Below are 24,044 nucleotides of genomic sequence, written 5' to 3' on the forward strand. Positions count from 1 at the left end.
CCTCTACCTCCTCCATCACCTCTACTTCCTTCACCTCCGCTACCTCCTCCATCACCTCTACCTCCTTCACCACCTCTACCTCCTCTACCTCCTCCATCACCTCTACTTCCTTCATCACCTCTACCTCCTTCACCACCTCTACCTCCTTCATCACCTCTACCTCCTCCATCACCTCTACTTCCTTCACCTCCGCTACCTCCTCCATCACCTCTACTTCCTTCACCACCTCTACCTCCTCCATCACCTCTACCTCCTTCACCTCCGCTACCTCCTCATCACCTCTACCTCCTTCATCACCTCTACCTCCTCCATCACCTCTACTTCCTTCACCTCCGCTACCTCCTCCATCACCTCTACTTCCTTCACCACCTCTACCTCCTCCATCACCTCTACCTCCTTCACCTCCGCTACCTCCTCATCACCTCTACCTCCTTCATCACCTCTACCTCCTCCATCACCTCTACTTCCTTCACCTCCGCTACCTCCTCCATCACCTCTACTTCCTTCACCACCTCTACCTCCTCCATCACCTCTACCTCCTTCACCTCCGCTACCTCCTCATCACCTCTACCTCCTTCATCACCTCTACCTCCTCCATCACCTCTACTTCCTTCACCTCCGCTACCTCCTCCATCACCTCTACTTCCTTCACCACCTCTACCTCCTCCATCACCTCTACCTCCTTCACCTCCGCTACCTCCTCATCACCTCTACCTCCTTCATCACCTCTACCTCCTCCATCACCTCTACTTCCTTCACCTCCGCTACCTCCTCCATCACCTCTACTTCCTTCACCTCCGCTACCTCCTCCATCACCTCTACCTCCTTCACCTCCGCTACCTCCTCCATCACCTCTACCTCCTTCACCTCCGCTACCTCCTCCATCACCTCTACCTCCTTCACCTCTACCTCCTCCATCACCTCTACCTCCTCAATCACCTCTACCTCCTCAATCACCTCTACCTCCTTCACCACCTCTACCTCCTCCATCACCTCTACCTCCTCCATCACCTCTAGCTCCTCCACCACATCTACCTCCTCCATCACCTCTACCTCATCCACCACCTCTACCTCCTCCTCCACCACATCTACCTCCTCATCCACCACCTCTACCTCCTCCATCACCACCTCTACCTCCTCCATCATCTCCTTCACCTCCACCACCAGCAGTAAGTATCCATTCAGGGCACTGTCCCTCCTGCAATTCCAATTGTGAAATACATATTTCATTGACATCATTTTTGTTGGTTGTTATTACTGTTGTGTTGTTACTGATGTGTTATTTTGTTGTTTTTATTGTTGTGTTATTGGTGTATTGTGTGTTTTTATTGTTGTGTTGTTACTGTTGTGTTGTTCTTATTGTTGTCTTGTTATTGTACCCAAATCAGTGTCATCTTTTAAATCTCTTGTAAAAACACTTTAACAAAGTTTAGATTTGTGTTTATTTATTTTGAATGTAAAACACTTTGTTGACAAGTGTAAAAACACAAAGCTGTTGTTGTTGCCTCACAGCTCTACAGATCTGGGTTCAGATGGTTTCCTGCAGACGCCTCCCAACATTTATATAAAGGTCATATGAAGGTCAGATGAAGGTCAGATGTTGTTGATCCTCTAGACCATAGCTGTGTTTGTGTTGTTCAAACAGTTCTGTTAGATTCTGAAGGTAACGTTGATGAAGACACTCGATGTCCTCACAGCTGGGACTCGGAGTCTGGACCACTGGGATCGGCTTTCCCACTGAACACAAGGAGGTTAGTGACATGAAGCAACAACAACAACAACTACAACAACACACAACAAATACAACAAGTACAACACACAACAAGTACAACACAGAATAACACAGAACAAGTACAACAACAACACACAACAAATCCTGAGATGTTACTGTGAGACTATTTATGCTTATGATATTGTATATTATATTGTAATAACTATATTAATACATCAGTGAGGTCATACCGACGGTGTGGATGGGCTTCCTGTACGGCATCAGTCCAAAGCTGTACTGGAAAACTCCTCTGGCATGAAACAGAGGCATCGCTACTCCCATAATGCTTTGCAACCGGTTCTGTGAACACAGGATAACATACTGACCTTCTGATATATATTACATATATAATATATATATATATATATAAATACATTTGTATTATATACAACAAAATCCTCTATATTCAGACTCATTAAACCAGTGGCGGGCCGTGCATGTTATACTGGGCATTCATGCTGTCCTGCAGCTGAACACACGTGTTGGTATTAAACCGTTCGGTACATTACAGTCATTCAGCAGACGCTTTTATCCAAAGCCACTTACAATAAGTGGATTCAACATTGGTTTTTGAGAGAACTAGTCACCAGAAGTCATAAGTGCATCTCCTTTCTTCAAACAAGCATCTAAGAGCATAAACCAGAGCCAACGTACAGTGCAGAAACAAACGAATGCAATGAGTGCCACAAACTAATATGAATACAATAAGTGGTGAGTGAAGGCTCAGGGTAGTGCTTCTTGAAGAGGTGAGTTTTCAGCCTGATGAAAGATGGGCAGTGATATATACATGTCCTGAGGTCAGTGGGGAGTTCATTCCACCACTGAGGGGTCAGGACAGGAAACAGCAGCGACGGGGGAACCGATCGCCCCGAGGCAGCAGAGCCAAGAGGTCGGGCGGGGGTGTAGGGCTTGACCTGGAGATAGGAAGGAGCTGTTCCTTTCACTGCGCTGTAGGCTAGCACCAGAGTCTTAACCTGGATGCTCTTACAGGAGCCAGTGTAGAGAACGGAGAAGGCAAGTTGTGGGAGAACTTGGGGCGATTGAACACCAGGCGAGCTGCAGCTTTCTGGACAAGCTCCAGAGGTCTGATGGCCAGGTTCCTCGCAGTCCGAGTTGGCGTCACCACGGTATCGTCAATGGTGATGGACAGGTCTCGGTGCGGGCAACCCTTCCCCGGGAGGAACAGTAGCTCGGTTTTGTCCAGGTTGAGCTTGAGGTGGTGAGTAGTCATCCACTTCGAGATGTCAGCCAAGCACGCAGCGATGCCTCCACTTGCGTGTCCCCGGAGGAAATGACAAGACCAGCTGGGTGTCAGCGGCATAACAATGGAAAGAGAAGTCATGAGAGCGAATAACAGAACCCAGAGATGTTGTGTAGAGCGAGAAGAGAAGGGGGCCCAGGACTGAGCCTTGTGGAACCCCCGTAGTCAGCATGCGTGGTTCCGACACGGCCCCCCTCCATTTCACCGGGTAGGATCGACCTGTCAGGTAGGATGCAAACAGGGAGAGTGCAGAGCCTGAGACTCCATCCCCTCAAGGGTGGAGAGGAGGATCTGGTGGTTCACCGTGTCAAACGCTGCAGACAGGTCCAGGAGAATCAGGACAGAGGAGAGAGCTAACTCTCAAGTGATGGTTTCTTCAGAAGGGGGGTGACTCTGGCAATCTTGAAAGCCGTGGGAAAGCATCCTGAAACAAGAGATGTGTTGATGAGGTGGGTGAGGAGAGGAAGGAGTTCAGTCGCAATAGACTGAAGAAGAGGGGAGGGGATCGGGTCAAGGGAGCACGTGGTGGGGCGGTTAGATGTACCGGTAACAAGGTCGAGGACCTCGTTAGGGGAGAGGGGAGCAAGATAGGGTAAGATGGGGCATGCAGAGGGAAGGGAGAGCTGAGGGGGAAGAGCTGGAGATGGTGGACAGGGACACAGAGAGTGAGGGAGAGGGTGGACGGGGACCAGGGGGCTGAGAGAAGGAGGACCTGATATCGTTTACCTTCTTGTCAAAGAAGTTGGCGAAATCATCAGGGAGAAGGGTGGAAGGAGGAGGAGGGGGTGGTGGTTGGAGGAGTGAAGAGAAAGTTTTGAAGAGTTTTTTAGGATTGGATGCAGAGGTTAGGATTTTAGAGCGGAAGAACTCAGCTGATCCAGGTCTCAGTTAGAGCAAGAAAGCTGAGAGAGAGCAAGGAAGCGTAGCCTGAGATGAACTCAGCTTACGGCACTGCCGACTGGCAATTCCAGAGCCCCCTGCCACCACGAGCTGAGAGAGGAGGAGAGATGAGGTTAGCGGGGTCACGGCACCTGGGAGTGACCCAACGTCTACGTGACCACCGAGCAGAGGAGGACCGAAATCGGATGCAAACACATGGTTTGAAAAATGAAAATGAGGTAACTCCACGTTCGAGAAGTCTGAGCTGAACGAAGTCGGGCTTGAAAAAGTCGCCCTGTTGCCTTCGTTCGCCGGACGCTTGAAAGCTGATGCTACCAACCTACAGAAGTGCTGAAAGACAGCAGTCTACTGATTGTCTGCCAGGAGTGCAGGCTCCTCCCTTGCAATCAGCAAAGCTATTCAGCAGCTGAGACTAAATCACACCTCCTCAGACAGGCAGAAACTCAGGCCGGCCTCAGTGGTGATTGGACTAAGTACAGCTATAAAGACAACTTAGTTAAAGTAAGAATAAAATACCGATCAGAGTCTGGGTGAGTCAGAAGTTCAGTTCCTGCTCCAGAAGATGAATACAGTCTGAAGCAAAAGCTGAACGAGGCGGTACGAGGCTTAGGAACCGAACAACACGTTAGAATAATACTCGTGCGTTTGGAAAATGCAGAAGCTTAAATTGTGGGAAATATAATGTTTCCTGCGCTCATGTAGGAGACAACGGGCTGTGACCTCTGAACCCGGAACAAAAGAAACAACAAAAACCAGCTGAGGGACCACACATGTTCTGGGAGGCTACGCTAACTAGCGTAACACATTCTGCTCCACACTGGAGGGCCGTTGAGATATGAGATGGAAAGAAACAAACACAGTTAACTTACCAAACGCAGTCACTTAAAGACAAACTCCATCCTCCTTTCTTTGTTGACAGTTTCATCTCAACTCACTGATCTGTTTCTCCTCCTTCAGACATTGAGTGATAAAAACACAAAGCTCGGTAAAATAATAATAAACTCCACCAAGCAACATGCTAAACATGTCATAACTTCTTCATATCTTTCAATTTGAACTCTCACTACTCCGACTAAGCTCTGATGGCTTCTTTAAGTTTCGTTCTCACTGCAGAGCTGCACCTGAACACAGAGCTGCACTAATGCAGACGTACCTGTAGACCAGCTAGCAGCTCTGACACGTCAAAGAACACGCCCACCATGTCAAACTAAAGATCTGATTGGTTGAACACTGACAATCATCAACATCGTCCCCGTTCACTTAAAGTGCACATGAGGCACGTGTGAGTCTGCAGGCCTCTGGCTCTGTTCTACCTAGAGACACAGAGGTGAGATCTGATTGGATGAAAGCTCTACTTAAAACAAGCTGCACTGGAAGCAGAGCAACTGAGGAAGACAGCAGCTGTGCAATGACAACATGAGATAATGGAGAAATATTAAAATACATGTAGTGTATTTATGAAACATTAAATTATAAAATAGATATAACTTAGTGATTCTGTTTAGGCCAGCAGAGAAGGCCTTGAAGGCCTTGCCGGCCTTGCAGGCCCTGATGACCCGCCACTGGTCAAAATACTTCTATATATTCTTTCTTTAGATGTACAGAACGATATGACGATTAACAATACTGGTATTAATAATACTGGTATTACTGACCTGCAGCTTCCTCAGAGGAGAACCGCTGGGGTTCTCCATCTGATCAAAGAGCTCGTTCTCTCCAAAAGAAAAGACGGGAACCAGCTGAGCTCTGTACACACACACACACACACACACACACACAGACAGAGACACACACACAGAGTCAGTGTCATGTTTGAAGCTCCACCCCTCAGAGCCCCGCCCCTTCACAAGCTCCACCCACCCGTGTTTGAGAGCCAGTTTAATGAAGCCCTTCCTGTTTAGAACCTGAAACAAAAACATGTTCAGTGAACGACCACATGGAACTGGAAAATATGAATATGAATATATCCACAGTCATCCTGTCTATAATGAGAGGGGAATATATAATGAACATGCTAAGCTAACTGATGTGTTGATGGGACATTTACTCTTCAGACACTAGCATGCTAACGTTAGCCTCAGTTAGCTACACAACAGTTCCACCTGCACTTAGCGGCTGTAAATATTTAATAACAATTCATCCCTATGTAATAACTAGTTTGTGCGTTTTAAATTAGTGATAAATACAGAACATTTTTATTTCACGTTATCAGAGGAAACAACACGATTTAACGGGTTTCACGTTTATTGACCAGAATATTTCTAAAAGGCCTTTCTTTAGCCAATGAGCTAAAATATTTTACACAAAATATATTTTACACAAACTTGGGTGTTACGTGACACTCGAGACTCGTTTTCACAAGATAACAACGCAGGAATCAGTACGTCAATATGTCAGCACAAGGCTAAGTACGTTAGAATGAGTCTGTCTGTCTGTCTGTCTGTCTGTCACGTTTGTTGTGAACGCAGCATCAGAAGGACGTGATGATGAATTGATGATAAAACCTGAAGTGTTAAAGCTCCGGGTCGAGCGTCCAGAGCCTCTGGAGCTCCGCCCACGGCGATGACAGCCACGTTACCTCCTGAGGGACGACTGACGAGGTGAGACAGGCTGGACTTACTGCTGGACACCAGGCCTGGCAGACGGGTGACAGACAGACAGGTTTATAAAGACAGACACCAGGCCTGGCAGACGGGTCGTGGTTCATCATGTGATCGGTGCAGTACACAGTCTGTCCACCAGGTGGAACATGACACAGGTGACTCTAAAGCAGTGGTTCTCAAACCTTTTTCTGTCGCGCCCCACTTTGGAGGAAGAACAATGTTCAAGCCCCGCCGCCACAACAACATTGTAACAAAATGGTTCATGTTGAACTTTTATTGAAATAACATTTTGTGACTCCTCCGGCTGTGCTTTTTCAAATAATAGAATAAAGAAAATTGCAATCACTTTTAAGTAAACCAGATTGCGCCATCAGACAAAAACAAATGCAAAGATAAGACAGACTTTATTGTCAGTAAGAAGTCTTTCTCCATTCATGGACGCCAGTGAAGACAGTGGAGCCTCCCTAGTTGTATTTCTTGAATACGTTTTAATGCGTTTGAGGCTGAAGATGTCCGCTCACAGAGGCAGCAGATTTTGGGATTGTCACCGCCAAACATGTCAGGCTAGCCCACTGACCAATCACGTACTTGTAGACCAGCTAGCAGCTCTGACACGTCAAAGAACACGCCCACCATGTCAAACTAGAGATCTGATTGGTTGAACACTGACAATCATCAACATCGTCCTCATTCACTTAAAGTGCACATGATGCACGTGTGAGTCTGCAGGCCTCTGGCTCTGTTCTACCTAGAGACACAGAGGTGAGATCTGATTGGATGAAAGCTCTACTTAAAAGTGTGTGTGTATATATATATATATATATATATATATATATATACACACACACGTAAGAAACAGTCATGGTTTGCACTGTAAGTACTTGTGTTTTCTGAAGGCACTAGCTTCATGGTAACATCTGCTCGCACCTTGTCGGGTCTGTAATGTGTCTGTTTCTGTTAAAATGCTGCAAGATACGACTTGCAGCGGTTATGGCGACGTTAGACAGTGTGTGTTTGGGCTCCGTTTGTGACAAGACCCATAAGAAATGAAAGAAAATAGATTGTTTCATTGCAAAGATGAGGATTTGGGGCATGCTGGGATATCACACGGCCATGTTTTGTGACGTATTTTGCGGAAGCAAGCCGTACGAACGGAAGGGGAGGGGGTCGAGGACGCCGGCGGCCATACCGGAGCTGAAAAGGTTGAATGTGGAGACGGACTGTTTGAAAGCCCCGCTAGTCACAGATGAGGCCGCGCTGAGCTGGAGATGATCTTTGTGAGGAGGACCAGCTGAAACCTGCTTTAAGGGAACGGACCATTGAGTCCTGGAAAAATAGCCCAATGCCAAACGGGCTGCGCTTACAGTAAGATCCCGTCAATGTTTGGGTCAACATACGTCTGCGAGTCTGTTTTCTACCCTGAAACAGTGAAATCAAAGCATCGATCTCTTCTGACTGAATGTGAAAGAATTGCTTCGAGTGGCAACAACGGAACACAAGCCAGATCTGAAGGATTGTTCAAGGCAAGCAATGCCAGAAGTCCCACGAAGCAACATGCAGAGGGAAGGAACACGCTGCTGTCAATGATGATATTTTAGCTTGTGGACTTGGTTGAACTGAGAGTGTGTGTGTGAGACAGTGTGTGTGTCAGACTGTGTGTGTGCGTGTGTGTGTGAGACAGTGTGCGTGTGTGAGAGAGTGTGTGTGTGAGACAGTGTGTGTGTGAGAGTGTGTGTGTGAGACAGTGTGTGTGTGTGTGTGTGTGTGTGTGAGAGACAGTGTGTGTGTGTGAGAGAGTGTGTGTGTGAGACAGTGTGTGTATGTGTGTGTGTGAGTGAGACAGTGCACACCATGTTCATGGTTGAAGATGACTGGCCTGTGGTCTTAGTACTGCAGGAGTCAATTCCTGTCATCATGCTGGTGTGTGACATTTACAATAAATCTGGCTGAGCAGAAGTCTGTGTGTGTGTGAGACTGTGTGTGAGAGTGCGTGTGTGTGTGTGTGTGCGTGCGTGCGTGTGTGTGAGGAAGGGATGGGGTGATGTTCATGTGTGTGATGTGGCTCTTAGCCTCTGACTGGTTGGTCACCTCTGATCTAGCGCTCTGAACAAGAGCCTTCAATATGTGACAGTGTTGGTGTGTTAACAGTAACGCTGCAGAACGAGCTGGAGCTATCCGTCTCCTCTTCACGGTGCTGTGGGTGAGATCGTCCTGACGAAGAAGCTGTCTGAGCTGCTCTGACAACGAGCTGCTGAACCTCTTTGTTACAAGAACCCTTGAATGGAGCGCTGTGATGTCGGCTGGTTGTTTCTATTGAAGCATCTTCAATTGTCAACCTGGACGAACCTGAACCCATCACCACAGATCAGAGAGCACAGAGGCGTCACTCTGAGGACCGATGATACCACTGAACCCTATGACACTGCTCTCAGCCAATCACAGAGCAGCGTTCTGCCTCCCCCTGCTCTCTCAGCCAATCACAGAGCAGCGTTCTGCCTCCTCCTGCTCTCTCAGCCAATCACAGAGCAGCGTTCTGCCTCCTCCTGCTCTCTCAGCCAATCACAGAGCAGCGTTCTGCCTCCTCCTGCTCTCTCAGCCAATCACAGAGCAGCATTCTGCCTCCTCCTATTCTCTCAGCCAATCACAGAGCAGCGTTCTGCCTCCTCCTGCACTCTCAGCCAATCACAGAGCAGCGTTCTGCCTCCTCCTGCTCTCTCAGCCAATCACAGAGCAGCGTTCTGCCTCCTCCTGCTCTCTCAGCCAATCACAGAGCAGCGTTCTGCCTCCTCCTGCTCTCTCAGCCAATCACAGAGCAGCGTTCTGCCTCCTCCTGCTCTCTCAGCCAATCACAGAGCAGCATTCTGCCTCCTCCTATTCTCTCAGCCAATCACAGAGCAGCGTTCTGCCTCCTCCTGCACTCTCAGCCAATCACAGAGCAGCATTCTGCCTCCTCCTATTCTCTCAGCCAATCACAGAGCAGCGTTCTGCCTCCTCCTGCTCTCTCAGCCAATCACAGAGCAGCGTTCTGCCTCCGCCTGCTCTCTCAGCCAATCACAGAGCAGCATTCTGCCTCCTCCTATTCTCTCAGCCAATCACAGAGCAGCGTTCTGCCTCCTCCTATTCTCCCAGCCAATCACAGAGCAGCATTCTGCCTCCTCCTATTCTCTCAGCCAATCACAGAGCAGCGTTCTGCCTCCTCCTATTCTCTCAGCCAATCACAGAGCAGCGTTCTGCCGCCTCCTATTCTCTCAGCGAATCAGAGAGCAGCGTGCTGCCTCCTGCTCTGACCTGTAACAGAGTTTACTCAGATGTGCAGAGAGAGAGACAGGTCCTCCAGAACCTCCTTCAGACCTCAACCTCTTCTGTTCTGCTCTACATCTATTTCACCTGCTGTTACTGTTTAATAATATTATTATTAAAGACAACAACATTCATACTGCAAACCACCAACTGTCTCTGAGACACACAGACAGACAGAGAGACAGACAGGTGTTTACCTCCACACACGATGAGAGACAGACAGGTGTTTACCTCCACACACGACGAGAGAGAGACAGGTGTTTACCTCTACACACGATGAGAGACAGACAGGTGTTTACCTCCACACACGACGCGAGACAGACAGGTGTTTACCTCCACACACGACGAGAGACAGACAGGTGTTTACCTCCACACACGATGAGAGACAGACAGGTGTTTACCTCCACACACGATGAGAGACAGACAGGTGTTTACCTCCACACACGATGAGAGACAGACAGGTGTTTACCTCCACACACAACGAGAGACAGACAGGTGTTTACCTCCACACACGACGAGAGACAGACAGGTGTTTACCTCTACACATGACGAGAGACAGACAGGTGTTTACCTCTACACATGACGAGAGACAGACAGGTGTTTACCTCTACACATGACGAGAGACAGACAGGTGTTTACCTCTACACATGACGAGAGACAGACAGGTGTTTACCTCTACACATGACGAGAGACAGACAGGTGTTTACCTCCACACACGATGAGAGACAGACAGGTGTTTACCTCCACACACGATGAGAGACAGACAGGTGTTTACCTCCACACACGATGAGAGACAGACAGGTGTTTACCTCCACACACGATGAGAGACAGACAGGTGTTTACCTCCACACACGACGAGAGACAGACAGGTGTTTAACTCCACACATGATGAGAGACAGACAGGTGTTTACCTCCACACACGATGAGAGACAGACGGGTGTTTACCTCCACACACGATGAGAGACAGACAGGTGTTTACCTCCACACACGATGAGAGACAGACAGGTGTTTACCTCCACACACGATGAGAGACAGACAGGTGTTTACCTCCACACACGATGAGAGACAGACAGGTGTTTACCTCCACACACGATGAGAGACAGACAGGTGTTTACCTCCACACACGACGAGAGACAGACAGGTGTTTAACTCCACACATGATGAGAGACAGACAGGTGTTTACCTCCACACACGATGAGAGACAGACAGGTGTTTACCTCTACACACGATGAGAGACAGACAGGTGTTTACCTCTACACACGATGAGAGACAGACAGGTGTTTACCTCTACACACGATGAGAGACAGACAGGTGTTTACCTCCACACACGACGAGAGACAGACAGGTGTTTACCTCCACACACGATGAGAGACAGACAGGTGTTTACCTCCACACACAATGAGAGACAGACAGGTGTTTACCTCTACACACGACGAGAGACAGACAGGTGTTTACCTCCACACACGATGAGAGACAGACAGGTGTTTACCTCCACACACGATGAGAGACAGACAGGTGTTTAACTCCACACACGATGAGAGACAGACAGGTGTTTACCTCCACACATGATGTAATCTCTGAAGAGAGGAACTCTGAACCAGAACGGCAGCATCAGAAGGTGAGACCTGAGTCCAGGGAACAGACGAGAGAAACCTGTCGCCTCCGTACAGAAGTTACCAAAGGCCCCAGCTACCAGCACACCTGAGAGACAGACAGGTAGAGTGAGACAGGTCAGCACAGCTACCAGCACACCTGAGGGACAGACAGACAGACAGACAGACAGACAGACTGTCACCATGTGGATGAAATCCAAAGATGTAGTTTTTCTTTGGATCCAAATCGACAGTTTTAACGAGCTGGAGACAAAAAATCATAATTAATAAGAATGAATATTAATAATCAATCATTTGTAAATAATAATAATATATACATATATATATATGGTCTATATATATATATATATATATACATACACACACACACATATACATACACTCACCGTCAGAGGGAAGTAGTCCCTGAAGAACTCCCAGATGCCCCAGCTTCTGACCCACTGTGACCTGCGACCTCCACAGGTGGGCGTGTCCCAGTCCAGCCACAGCCAACCAGCATACAGCAGGGCCACGATCCACCAATCAGAGAGAGCCAAGAGCACGAAGGCAGCTAGACAGCACTGAGCTGAGAGACAGACAGGTGGTCAGACAGACGGCCTATTGATTATACAGGTTAGTCTAAACCTTATTCTGAAAACAGGAAGTAGTCCCACTGAATCCTTCTACTAGCTGTTTGACTGAGTTTACCCTAAATGTCAGAATACAGGAGCACTACACGTTTGGAGATGTGAGTCAGTGTAACAGAAGAGACGACAGGAGGCCTTCAGTGATGAAGACGAGCTAAACTTTATAAACTGCAGGTCATGTGACGAGGAAGAACCAATCACAGACCTCTTCTTTCTGCCTCTAGCATCAGTCTACAGCAGGGGTGTCCAAACTACGGCCCGCGGTCCATTTTGAATTGGCCCGCAGCAACTTCTAAAAATATAATGTAACATGGAACACTTGAAACTTGCGCTTGACTGTATTGTACTTCTTAGTTTCACCACTAGGTGGAGATACTGTGTTGAACAAGGCAGCTTCTCCACAAAATAAGAGCAATCAAAGAAACATTTAGCCCCGGATGATGACACGTCCTACACTGGTGCCGAGCGAGAACAGAAAGTTAAATGGCAGTTAGCTCAATAAGAGTATTTTTTTCCGTGCAAACAAAACACAAGAAAAAGTCACAACAGCAGCCACGAGGTAGCTCAACTCATTGCCCGCCACGGGAAACCTTTCTCAGATGGTGACTTCATAAAACAGCGCCTCACTAAAGTCGCAAGTGCCCGGAATAAATGCAGGAATTCAACGACGTTAGTGTAAATAAAAATATATTCATTCAATGTTAAATAATATGAGCTATACTTGTAAGCTTATATTGCGGAGTTGTGAGGTCACTGCAAGTAGGTCAAAAAACTGCAAGCAGGGCATTCCGTCGCCTGTTCGCACGATAGAAACAGATACAGTGGCCCTGAAGGAAACACTTGCTTAAACCACCAGATTAGGGCAGAAACTGCCATCTTAGAGTAGGAGAAGAGTTCTCTTTATCTATTCACACAGAGACTTCGAAATAGCTTAGAACTGCACCCTTTTCCGGCACCTTAAGTGTTAACAATATGCAGACACACTGACGTTCCAGAGAAGGCCGTCCCGGAACTGAGCCAGTGTGGGTGAAGTTGCCCAGAGCTCCATCAGGTCATCTGAACGCTAAAAAACAGATCCACCTCCTACTTTGTATTCAACCAATAGGCTTCCATCAGAAGAACCTTTAACACGCATGCGCACTCTGTCTAAGCGCCTTTTAGCTTTTCATTCGCTCCTACAGAGTGAACTTTTCTAGGTCCGTGCACGTTTAACTGCTGGACATAATACTTCTGTTACAAATAAACCTTATTGCTTGAATTGAGCTAAACGCCTCGACCTCAGTCTGTTCCCCTGCGTTTTCTCCTCAACATGAGTTTTATTCTTAACATTAGCGTGTCCAGAAACACAGTTGTGCGGCGAATCGAAGACTTGTCAGCTAACCTGAACCATCAAGTGTCAGATAAAGCTCGTGCTTTTGCTTTTTACTCCATTGCATATGATGAGAGCACAGATGCCACAGACACCGCACAGCTGTTCATTTGTTTGCGGGGAGTTGACGATCATTTCTGCATTAGGAGCTGCTTGATTTTAAGAGTCTAAAGAGCACAACAGGTAAGGACATGTTTGAAGCTGTGTCAGATGCAATTGACAAGATGGGACAAGCTGTGTGGAGTTATAACAGATAGGGCTCCAGCTATGAAAGGCGAGCGGAGGTGAGGCTCTTAAAATACAGCGTATCACCCGCCAACAAGCCCTCTGTGCTCAGACAGTCCAGCTCGGCGATGTGATGAACACGGTTGTGAAAACTGTCAACATAATTCGAGCACGAGGGCACTCTACGCAACTTCAATGTTGCGCACTTCCCCACGCAGTCCGAAGTCAAATGTGCTTTTCCAAAGGCCAACCTTTCTGCTGAAAGGGGGAAATACGTGTCCGTGATAACGTCTCTCATGACAGAACTCAGTCAGTGCTGAGTGGCGGCTGGTCAATAGAGGGCGATAGGGCGCCGCCCCACCTTGAGCCACAACAAATAAAATAAAATTAATAATAATAACAATAATAAACTGTACAAATTGTCAATATTCGTGTTTTTGAAATATGGAATCACCCAGTAATATGTGTAAAATATGATATCTGCGGTAAATATATGCTTTTCCTGCACGTCCTCTCTGCGTGTGCACGTCTCAGCAGCGCTGGAGAAACTGCCCAAAAGAGCAGTGAAGCAGTTCAGCCAATTGCTGATTAAAGATATAAATGTGTGACATACAATTTAGCCAATCAGCGCCCTCAAATAGATTCAGCTCGGGGCAGAATCGATTCTGCCCCAAGCTGCGCGTTCCCGTCCGGACGAGTCTCTACAGGCGGGCGCGAGCTCCAGCGCGAGCACTACTCCTCCAAGACCCGTTTGAGAGGAGAACTTTGAGGAGAACCTGCAGAGCTGATATCAGATCAGCCTGACCTCACAATCAGACAGCTGTTGGGGTCTGACCATATGGCTTCGACATGTGCTGTGAACAAAGAGAATCAGGCCTTCACTTTTCAAGCAAAGGTTTCATCCTGATTTGTACTTTGAGGAGAGCAAAGGAATTTCACACTAGGGTGTGAATTCCCCCCCCCCAAAAAAACCATGGTCACCTGAATGCACCGCTGCAATCTCATTGGCCGAGAGCCAAGAGACCCCAGGACCACTGTGGTTCAACCACTGTTCTACAAAACCGCCTGCAGTACACACCTCAATGCTTTTTCCCTTCGACCTCCGTCGAACAGGGAGCACACAACGCTCTCTTCGACCGGACCTTCGTCCTGGACACATGAAGACACATCGGCCTCTCCTCCCCCCTCCAGCACCACGCAGGCCACGAGGAAGCAACGGCCTTCTCCCCTCCTCAAACCCTCATCAAACCCTGTCAGGTCACAAAGCCATTTCGCTGGACGAAACAGCCGTGTTCCACGCCGAGTAAAGGCCCACTCCGCCCGCGATAACGAATCCGCTTCAGCGAGCCGTTCTCCGCTTTTTGCTTCTTTTTCTTTATGTGCACACCCCGGAAGGAAGACGTCTAATCCTCTCCTGACCGATGATTACCGGGAGACGTACGGACCACGTCGTCTCAGCCGAAGTTAAACTGTCCTCCCTGCAGCGAGGATAGATCACGTCTGCGTTTCGCTCCAGAGCGAGCTCACGCCACGACGGCACGGCGCCCGCTGCACGGCCGCGCTGCAAGCAGCCTGCCCCCCCCCTTCCTGACGAGGAAAACGGACAACTTCCCCACGAACACTTCAACGTTGCAACGAAGCATCGACAAGTAAGATTCTTGGTATCTGGGCATAGCTTAGCTTAAATTAATGTAAGTTTAATTCAGGCCATTCATTTATATGTTGATATTCCCGTGTTTTTAAGTTACTGTCACGTGATATTGAGATATTGCGCAATCATTACGGAGCAGAGGTTGCATTGTGTATTAACTGTTTGACTGTTGCTTTGATTTCATTTTTGTTCTTGCTCTATTTCCTTGAATCGATTCTGTGAGTGAAGTGTGGAAACGCGACTATCGGGCATAAGTGTCGTCAGTTCACGAAGCGACAACGGAAACTTGTGTGAGACACGATCGACGATCCTCATTCTCACTACAACGCGACATCGCACACAGAAACTCTGATTCCTCTCTCTCCCCTTTTATTCCTCTTCTCACGTAACAGACACAGCTCCTATCTCTGCCCCTGAGGAAACCCCGTTCAAACGATCGCCTCACAACACACGTGTGCATCGGCACACGTGATTACATACAGCAGTCTCGCCGCCATTTTGCCCGAGTCACTCGACTCCGCCATCTTTGTAGTCTTTAGCGGTAGCTGTACGACCCCCCCTTCCTTTTCACCCACAGACCCACACACACACACACACACACACACAGACATACACCCTCATCCATTTTATTCATTCTTTAGTTTAGGCATATAAAATTGTATGATAACGTTTGTTGGTTGCAATATTAATTGATTTGATCATTTATTATTTTGATTTAATAAACTCTGTTATACTTTAAGGAGCAGTCGTCTGTGATTACTTGTGCATATGTATTTGATAAGACTGTATGTAGTAGCCTGTGCTCGAACTTAAAACCTTCACTGTCACTGAATGTATAGTCATACGCAGACTATTGACATTATGAGTGACTACTAATTATGAGACTTAGTTTATCGTTTGGTTATTGGTCCCTGTTCGCAGGGTGGTGCCCCGTTGTTATTAATAATCATTAATAATTGTTACATACATTAATAGTTCTGTTGATGTCAAGAATTCAGTTTCTTAAATGCTGATAATCCAAACACGCTCTATTACGTTCCCAACACAGCAGACTAGCAGGAAAGGGAAGCAGCACATGAAGCTACCAGCTGTAAATAAGATGTCCTGACGTGTTTGTCAAAGTGTTATTTTCTGCTTTTTTTCATGTTGGAATAAATGTTAAATATTTAACTGCAAAGTAGCAATACGTGTTTGATACCTTCATTTATTTAGCATGAAATCATACTGGGATGTTTGCTGAAATTGATTGGATGTGGCACAGCCCGACCTAGAACATGTTCCACCAGCTGCCATGGCTTTCAATATGTTTCTCTCATTGAGAGAGACATCGAGCTGTTCTCAACTCCCTTCTATTTGAATAATGAGTCTGTTCGGCTCAACATACGTGAGCAAACATCTCTGTTAAATCTGAACAAAAGCACATTGAGAACCAAATTTGATTGATTTTGCTCACTTTAACACACTAGGGGTGAGGCGATCGGACCTGAGTGGCCCAGCCCTTGGTATATGTTTCAGTGAAAAAAGTTTGGACACCCCTGGTCTACAGTAACTACATGGAGGAGGTCAGATCACTTCCTGTTTTAATGGCGGTAGATGTGGTTAGAACCATCGACTATAACAAGAGAACGTCGCCATCTTGTTTTTTTTTTGCAACCAGTAAACAGGAAGTGACCATATCTGGACTGAAGAGTGACGTAGAGACCTGTCAATCACCGTGTAGCCCCGCCCCTAAAGCATACCCGGCTCATCAACAGACTCCGGGTCCCCCACTGACTCCGTCAACACCAGGACTATCTCCTACCGGTCACTCCCCCACATCCCTTCATAGGTTCTTATTGAAATACACTCCACACCTTTTCACGGCATCTCACATGTGGACAGGTACAAACACTGAACACAGTGAATCTGGGCTTTGTGCATGAATGTTACAATTCTAATGCTACTGTAGGGCTGGGCGATATGGCCTAAAAAAAAAATCTCCGATTTTTTTACAAAAAATCCGATTCACGATTTAAATCGATTTTTTTCCCCCAAAATTTTTTGCAGATGACAGAAGCTGTTGAAAACAATTTTTTCTTTTATTTTGTGATGATTTTCCCAAGTAGGTTGATAAAAATAAAGTGCAAACAAAACCTGAACATTGTAGAAAGGTGCCTGTAGTATACAAAAAGTATTTGGTCACTCTTTTGTTTGCCTGAATCATTTAAATATAAAATTAAATTAAACATAACATTAAATGGCATTAAATAGTAGCCTTCCATTGTAAACAACTGTGCAAATGTAACTTTTTACAGTAAGCTTTTCTAACTGAATACACTGATACAAACACAGCATGAAATAAAATGTATATGACCCTTTAACATTCACATTTTCAAAAGTGCAACATCTGATCTAACATCAACATAACATATTTTGCACAGTAAATAAGTGCATGTAAACAAAATCAAGTGCATTCACAACATAACCAACAGTATTAAACAGTAGTGCATGTTTTTTCTAAATATTTTTTGCCAGGAAGACAAGCCTGTCTACTACCTCTGGCTTCAGGCATGCACGGTGGCATGTAACAATGCCCCCCCACACACTGAAAAGCCTCTCAGAGGGGGCACTTGTAGCTGGCACAGAGAGGTATTTCTTTGCTAAAGTACTTAGCCTTGGAAAGTTAAGTTGGTGACGCTTCCACCAGTCAAGTGGATCGGTGTCTGGGTCAACCTGCTGGACCACAGGTCAGTTGTTGCGGAGTAGAATGACATCCCCTCCAGCTCCGCAGAGATCCTTTGGCGTGTACTATTGTACAGCCGAGGCAAGGCAACGTCAGAAAAATGTTTACGGCTTGGTAGCACGTACCTGGGGTCCAAAGCTTTGAGACGGTGAATAAACCCCGGCTTTTCCACGGTGTATATGGGCACCATATCTTTTGCGATATACATCGCGACTGCATCCGTGATGGCTTTCCACCGGGCACTCTTCTTCTCATGCGGAGTACAGTTGGTGAATGTCTCCAAAATGCTGGGTTGTTTTTGTGAGGTGGCGGCGGCAGCAGTGAAGCTGCTGGCCGCCATTGTTTTAGTTTGTAAACAATGCGCGCGCACTCTACTACGGGAAAAAGGGGTGGGGGCGATTTTCTCGATTTTCAATAAAACACATCGCCTTAAAGCACACATTCGAATTAATCGATTAAATCGATTTATCGCCCAGCCCTATGCTACTGTGACGTCCATATCAAATAAACATAAACATGCTTATAGTCCTGGTATCTGTTTGTTTGTGCACTTTATTTTATATTTCACTTTATTTTATATTTTTCTGTACATTTTAATAGGTTTCTACTTTGCCCCGCCCTAAAGCATCCTCTGCTTTATGGTCTATTAGAGACCTGTCAATCAGCGTGTAGCCCCGCCCTAAAGCATCCCCTGCTTTATGGTCTGTGTGACTCTAAATGGACCATAATGTACTAAATGAACATCATGCTGTGTTGAAGAAGACTTGAAACTAGAGATTGAGACATAAACTCATGTTTACAATGTTTACTGACGGAATAAATCAAGAGAGAAGTAGAGTCATTTTCTATAGACTTCTATACAACCAGAGGAGTCGCCCCCTGGTGGACACTAGAGAGAGTGCAGCTTTAACACGTGAAGTAGAGTGGAATCATTATGCTAATAATAGTGTTATTGAGCGACAGACGGGCGGTCAGACAGACAGGTTCACGTTACCTAGAGCCAGGAAGGAGAAGACCCACTGCAGCGTCGCAGCCGTCTGCAGCCTCCTCCGCACCGGGACGTTCAGCGGGGCGAACTCCAACTTCATGCCGGCGATGAGGCTCCTCGGACCGTCGTGGAGCGCTGCGCCCTCCCGGTGTCTCTGCCTGGATGTCAGGGTTTCTCCGTCCGTCCGTCCGTCTGTCTGTCCGTTGAGGAGTCCTCTAGCTAGCACATAAACGTTTCTAATCTTTTCTTCAGTCGGACTCGAAACTAAACTACACAACTTTACAAACACGCTCCCCCTCCCTGCGCTACTGCGCATGCGTACCTGACCTACCGCCTGGGTGGAATCCTCTCGGCCAATCAGAGATAATGGCGAAACCTTGTCGGGAGCGAGCCTGGAGTCCGGTGCGTGCACGGACATGGACACGAGGAGATGACGTTAAAGTAAATAAAGTGTTTTAATTAAATATAAAATCAGATCCTGATCATATTATATTTATTTTAAATGTATAATATGTAATATAATATAATAATATATATATAATATGAATCATTCATGATAACTCAGTCACGTGACCTTTCAGAGTTTCAACATATTTCTAAATTTGTGAAGTTGTGAAATGTATCTTCTGTGTGAAGAGTCGAAAGAGTTACATCAGTGTTAAGGGTCAGTGAAACAGAAGAGGATTTAATTATATATATATATTAATTAATTAATTAATATTATATTATATATATATATATATATATATATAAATAAATACAAATATAATAACACTCATCTGAACATGCGACACAAAGCAGCGACTCCTCGGATCAAACTGAAGGTTCAGGTTCACATGAATCTCTAGAAGAACGAGGAATACATGATGTATAAATACATAAATATTATGTGTTCTATTTGTAGAATGTGTTCATCAGCGTATTTACTGAATAATTAGACTTCATACTACGTATGAATACATCAGAGTTCGTTAGTTCACGAGGGATCTGTGAAAACTAATAATGTGAAATAAATGTAGTGAAGTTTAAACTACAATATTCCCTCAGATGTAGAAGTATAAAATGTAAATACTCAAGTAAAGTAGAAGTACCTCAAGTGCTGTACTTCGCCCCTATTCACCCGCCTGCACTCTCAGGTCAAACGCTCGAGGTCTTCTGTCCCACGCACACGATGTAAGAGCCGTGGTGACCGAGCCTTTGAGGCAGTGGCCCCTCTGGGATGCTCTGCCTGCAACTCTACGCCTCGCAGATACTGTGGATACTTTTCAGAACCAGCTCAAAACCCACCTGTTTAGGCTGGCGTTTGAGTAAAAAGTAAACCCATGTCCTAGACCTGCTCTTAAAATATGTTTTACATTTTTATTTAATTTTTTATAATTTTAATTTTTTATTTTTCTGTGTATATAATTTATTGACGCTAGGGTCACATTGTGTTGTTTATGCTTTTAAATGTCTGCTCTGTTAAGCACTTTGTGATATTATGTCTGTGAAAAGCGCTATTTTATTTTGTACAGGAAGTTGAGGGGCTTCAGGAGGCCTCGTGCTTCCTCATCGGTAGTGGACCCTTGTGTCCATTAGAAGTGGACCAGTCCAGAGTGCGGATTGGCCGACGGTCCTGGGACCGCCTCCTGGATCAGGTTCCGGTCCAGCTGCCTGCTGATTGAGTAGTGCTGGACCAAAGACTCGTCGGCCCAGTCTGTCCTGGACAGCAGCTGGTCCACGTGAGGCCCCAGGGTCCTGTGTGGAAGAGAGTATGGACTAATAGTGGGGTCCCGCTCCAGCAGTGATGGTCCAGAGCCTTGATGTGGCCCATCAGGTCCATAAGGGGGACCCGGCAGTATAGAAGGGTCCCGGTCCAGGGCGGTCTGCAGGCCCTGGGTCTGCTCGCCCAGCTGGTACAGCTGTTTTTTATGGACCTGAATGTGGTCCTGGTGGTCTAGTCTAGCATGGCACAGCTGCTTTTTGTGAATCTGTAGCTGGTCTTGCTGGTCCATCTGGGCCTGGTACTGCTGTTTCTTCTGGTTGTGAATGGTGTCCTGGTCTTGCTGGTCCATCTGGGCCTGGTACTGCTGTTTCTTCTGGTTGTGGTCCTTGCCCTGTTGGTCCGTTTGGGCCTGGTACTGTTGCTGCTTCTTTTGGTTCTGGATCTGGTCTTGCTGTTCCTGGTTCTCCTGATGGTCCATCTGGGCATGGAACTGCTGCTTCTTTTGGCTCTGAATCTGGTTGTGCACCTGGTTCTTGATGTCTTTCCAGTGTCGCCCTCTGAGGACCGGCTCCAGGTCCAGACAGCGCTGACAGACCTCCTTCCCCGGTACTGACTGGACCAGCACGTGGACTCCCAACTGTCTCCAGACCGCCTCCTTCTCTGCAGACGACCACGGGCGTCGTCGGACCTTCCCAGGAGCCACAGGGACTGAAAGACATAAAGGTGGTGAGACAAAAGGGGGTCTGAACATAAATCAGTGACAGATTTGTGTTCAGCTGAATCCAGGTGGACCCACCTGTAGTCTGCAGCCTGGACTCTGGTGGACTCATGGAGGTCACCGGTCTGTTACTGCTCTGAGATGAAACTACAGGTAGAGAGACAGACCAGGTCAAAAAGCTCCCTCTAGTGGACACCTAGAGTCAACATGTATTCTGATGAGGGGTCGTCGTCTGTGTTCAGGTTTAGGGTTCAGGATGAGGATCAGGACTCACCCTCTGGTCTGGGGTCAGACTTCCCAGCTCTTGATTGGACCGATCGTTTCTGCAGCTTGGCTCCGACTGCAGCGGCTAGAACAAGTCACAAAGATCTTCAATGGTTCGATATAGAACCTGAACCCCAACAGAGAGTCTCGGTTCAAACTCTCGGATAAAGCTGAAGGACTAGTAACCAGACCAGCCCCCCGGTGTTACCTGTGTTGGGGTCCGGGTTCAGCAGACACAGGTTGTCCCATTCTCTCCCCAGCAGGTGGTAGAAGTCTGTGGTCTTGGCTGCAGCCTCCCAGTCTCCGTCCTGCAGACTTTCTCCGATTGCAATCTCACAAACCGTCTTCAACGTGGTCTTCACCGCCAGCGGAGGGCGGCTCCACCGGTACCCGGAGGCCTTTCTGGCGGCGGCCAAAGACAGACTGAGGCGACCCGGAGCCAGAAGGTCCTGCAGGTTCTGGACGCCGGAGTCCAGAGATTTAGCAGCCAGGAGGAACCGGCCGAGCTCCCTCAGCTTCTGGCTCACGTAGTCGTACCTCCTCTGGCTGCCATCTTGGTTCCCCATCAACTTGTTTCCGTATTTACAGATCAACCAATCGGATTTGACCTGAGCAGAGCAGAGCGAGGAACAGCGGGGGGTCAACACAGAGACAGGTAGGGAGACAGACAGACCGGCAGATAGACAGGTTGACAGGTGTACAGACCTGGTGTGAGACGTGGTCCTGGTTCATGCGGTGCAGGACTTCGCTGCAGCTCTCAGACGCTCCGCTGGATATTGGAAGGAGGCGAGATGCTGCAGCCTGGACCCTGATCCTCTTCCTGGGCTGGTCCGCTCCCGGGTCACAGGTCACAGTTTGACCTACAACGGGGTCAGCGGTCATGGGCCGCTTGGCCTGGTCCGTCGTGTCTGCTGAGGGGTCAGAAGGTCGTGAAGGTGTATCCTCTGAGGACTTGACGGTCCCGTCGGCTGCTGGATCGCAGGCCGACTTACCTGTGGGGTCAGAGGTCGTGTCCTTCACGAGGTCAGGGGTCGTGGAGGCGGGGTCTTTGGAGGGGTCAAAGGTCAGCTTCTTACGACAGGACGCTTGATGTTTCCAGAGATCAGCACGAAGAAAGAAACCGAGGCAGAGCGGACAGGGAAGGTAGTTCCTCGCATCGACGTCCTCTGAGGGCTGACGCCACGGCACGATCTCTCCACTGCCCTGTCTGATCACCTGAGGGACAGACAGGTACACAGACAGGTGGTCAGACAGACAGGTAGACAGACAGGTACACAGGTAAACAGGTAAACAGGTGACCAGACAGGTAGACAGACAGGTGAACAGGCAGGTAGACAGACACAGGTACACAGACAGGTACACAGGTAAACAGGTGAACAGGCAGGTAGACAGACACAGGTACACAGACAGGTGGTCAGACAGACAGGTAGACAGACAGGTGAACAGGCAGGTAGACAGACACAGGTACACAGACAGGTACACAGGTAAACAGGTGAACAGGTGAACAGACAGGTAGACAGACAGACAGGTGAACGAACCTCTATGTTGTGCATGTAGTTGCCTCTGCTGCGCAGTTGCTCCAGCAGCAGGTGTCGTTGTTTGGAGCCGGTCGGTAGTTTGCTGGCGGACTCTACTTCCTGTTGGTCGGCGTGTTTGGTGAGCAGGTGACGAGCGATCTTCACCTGAGGACGCCGACAGAACAGGCAGTAATGTTTCTTATCCCAACGCCTCTTCCCATCGCTGCTCGTCCTCTTCACCGTCACGCCCTCCTTCTTCTCCTCCTGGCCCCGCCTCTTCTCCTTCTGGCCCCGCCTCTTATCTCCGGGACACCGCCGTTTCTCTGCAGGGCCCCGCCTCTTCACCCTCTGGCCCCGCCTCCCTACGACCGCGGCCCGACGGCGCGGCCGGCGGGCGGAGGACTTTGAGGGTTCATCTTCAGGAGACGTCTGGTCTGAGAAGTGGAGCTCCGTCTTGTTCGCCATGACAACCTCAGAGTGGTCTCCACGGTAACAGAGCCCTGACGATAAAACATACAGGTGAACATCAACAGGTGAGGTCAGGTCTAACCTCTTGAACATAACTTTTTCATTCATTTTCAAGAAGCTCCAACCTGTTATTAGGAGACACCTAGTCCCTCTAGTCGTTCTAGTCCTTCTGGTCCTCACTTCTCCAACAACTATACGTACTTATTATCACGTGATAACAACTATACGTACTTATTATCACGTGATAACTATACGTACTTATTATCACGTGATAACAACTATACGTACTTATTATCACGAGATAACAACTATACGTACTTATTATCACGAGATAACAACTATA

General features: G+C 47.6%; 2 protein-coding genes across 3 annotated transcripts; both read right to left on the bottom strand.

The window, feature by feature from the left end:
- Window positions 1-1,434: 1,434 nt before the first annotated feature.
- On the bottom strand, window positions 1,435-19,342 carry mogat3a (monoacylglycerol O-acyltransferase 3a). The gene is made up of 9 exons (XM_079295434.1): window positions 19,036-19,342; window positions 11,835-12,013; window positions 11,631-11,691; window positions 11,393-11,536; window positions 6,437-6,567; window positions 5,793-5,836; window positions 5,588-5,678; window positions 1,963-2,071; window positions 1,435-1,737 (listed from the first exon to the last, which is right to left on the bottom strand). Exons 1-9 carry the CDS (start codon window positions 19,127-19,129, stop codon window positions 1,583-1,585), a joined length of 1,008 nt encoding a protein of 335 aa, XP_079151560.1. The 5' UTR covers window positions 19,130-19,342; the 3' UTR covers window positions 1,435-1,582.
- Window positions 19,343-19,847: 505 nt separating this feature from the next.
- LOC306796491 (uncharacterized protein) lies at window positions 19,848-23,789 on the bottom strand. 2 transcript variants are annotated; one of them, XM_079295433.1, is made up of 7 exons: window positions 23,255-23,789; window positions 22,709-22,931; window positions 22,422-22,627; window positions 21,925-22,324; window positions 21,727-21,801; window positions 21,531-21,599; window positions 19,848-21,442 (listed from the first exon to the last, which is right to left on the bottom strand). In XM_079295433.1, exons 1-7 carry the CDS (start codon window positions 23,696-23,698, stop codon window positions 20,604-20,606), a joined length of 2,256 nt encoding a protein of 751 aa, XP_079151559.1. In that variant the 5' UTR covers window positions 23,699-23,789; the 3' UTR covers window positions 19,848-20,603. The 2 variants fall into 2 exon arrangements, with proteins under 2 accessions (XP_079151559.1, XP_079151558.1); XM_079295432.1 differs by having other exon boundaries at window positions 22,422-22,931.
- Window positions 23,790-24,044: the final 255 nt, after the last annotated feature.

Source organism: Melanostigma gelatinosum (genome assembly GCF_949748355.1).
Source record: "Melanostigma gelatinosum genome assembly, chromosome: 23".
Taxonomy (NCBI): domain Eukaryota; kingdom Metazoa; phylum Chordata; class Actinopteri; order Perciformes; family Zoarcidae; genus Melanostigma; species Melanostigma gelatinosum.

Coding starts and splice junctions, on each gene's coding strand:
- mogat3a (XM_079295434.1), bottom strand. CDS start 19,129: ATGAAGTTGGAGTTCGCCCCGCTGAACGTCCCGGTGCGGAGGAGGCTG. Junction 12,014..19,035: donor CTTCTCCTTCCTGGCTCTAG/GTAACGTGAACC, acceptor TCTGTCTCTCAG/CTCAGTGCTGTCTAGCTGCC. Junction 2,072..5,587: donor CTCCTCTGAGGAAGCTGCAG/GTCAGTAATACC, acceptor CTGTGTTCACAG/AACCGGTTGCAAAGCATTAT.
- LOC306796491 (XM_079295432.1), bottom strand. CDS start 23,698: ATGGCGAACAAGACGGAGCTCCACTTCTCAGACCAGACGTCTCCTGAA. Junction 22,325..22,421: donor AGGACCACGTCTCACACCAG/GTCTGTACACCT, acceptor TGCTCTGCTCAG/GTCAAATCCGATTGGTTGAT. Junction 21,443..21,530: donor GTCCAGGCTGCAGACTACAG/GTGGGTCCACCT, acceptor TATGTCTTTCAG/TCCCTGTGGCTCCTGGGAAG.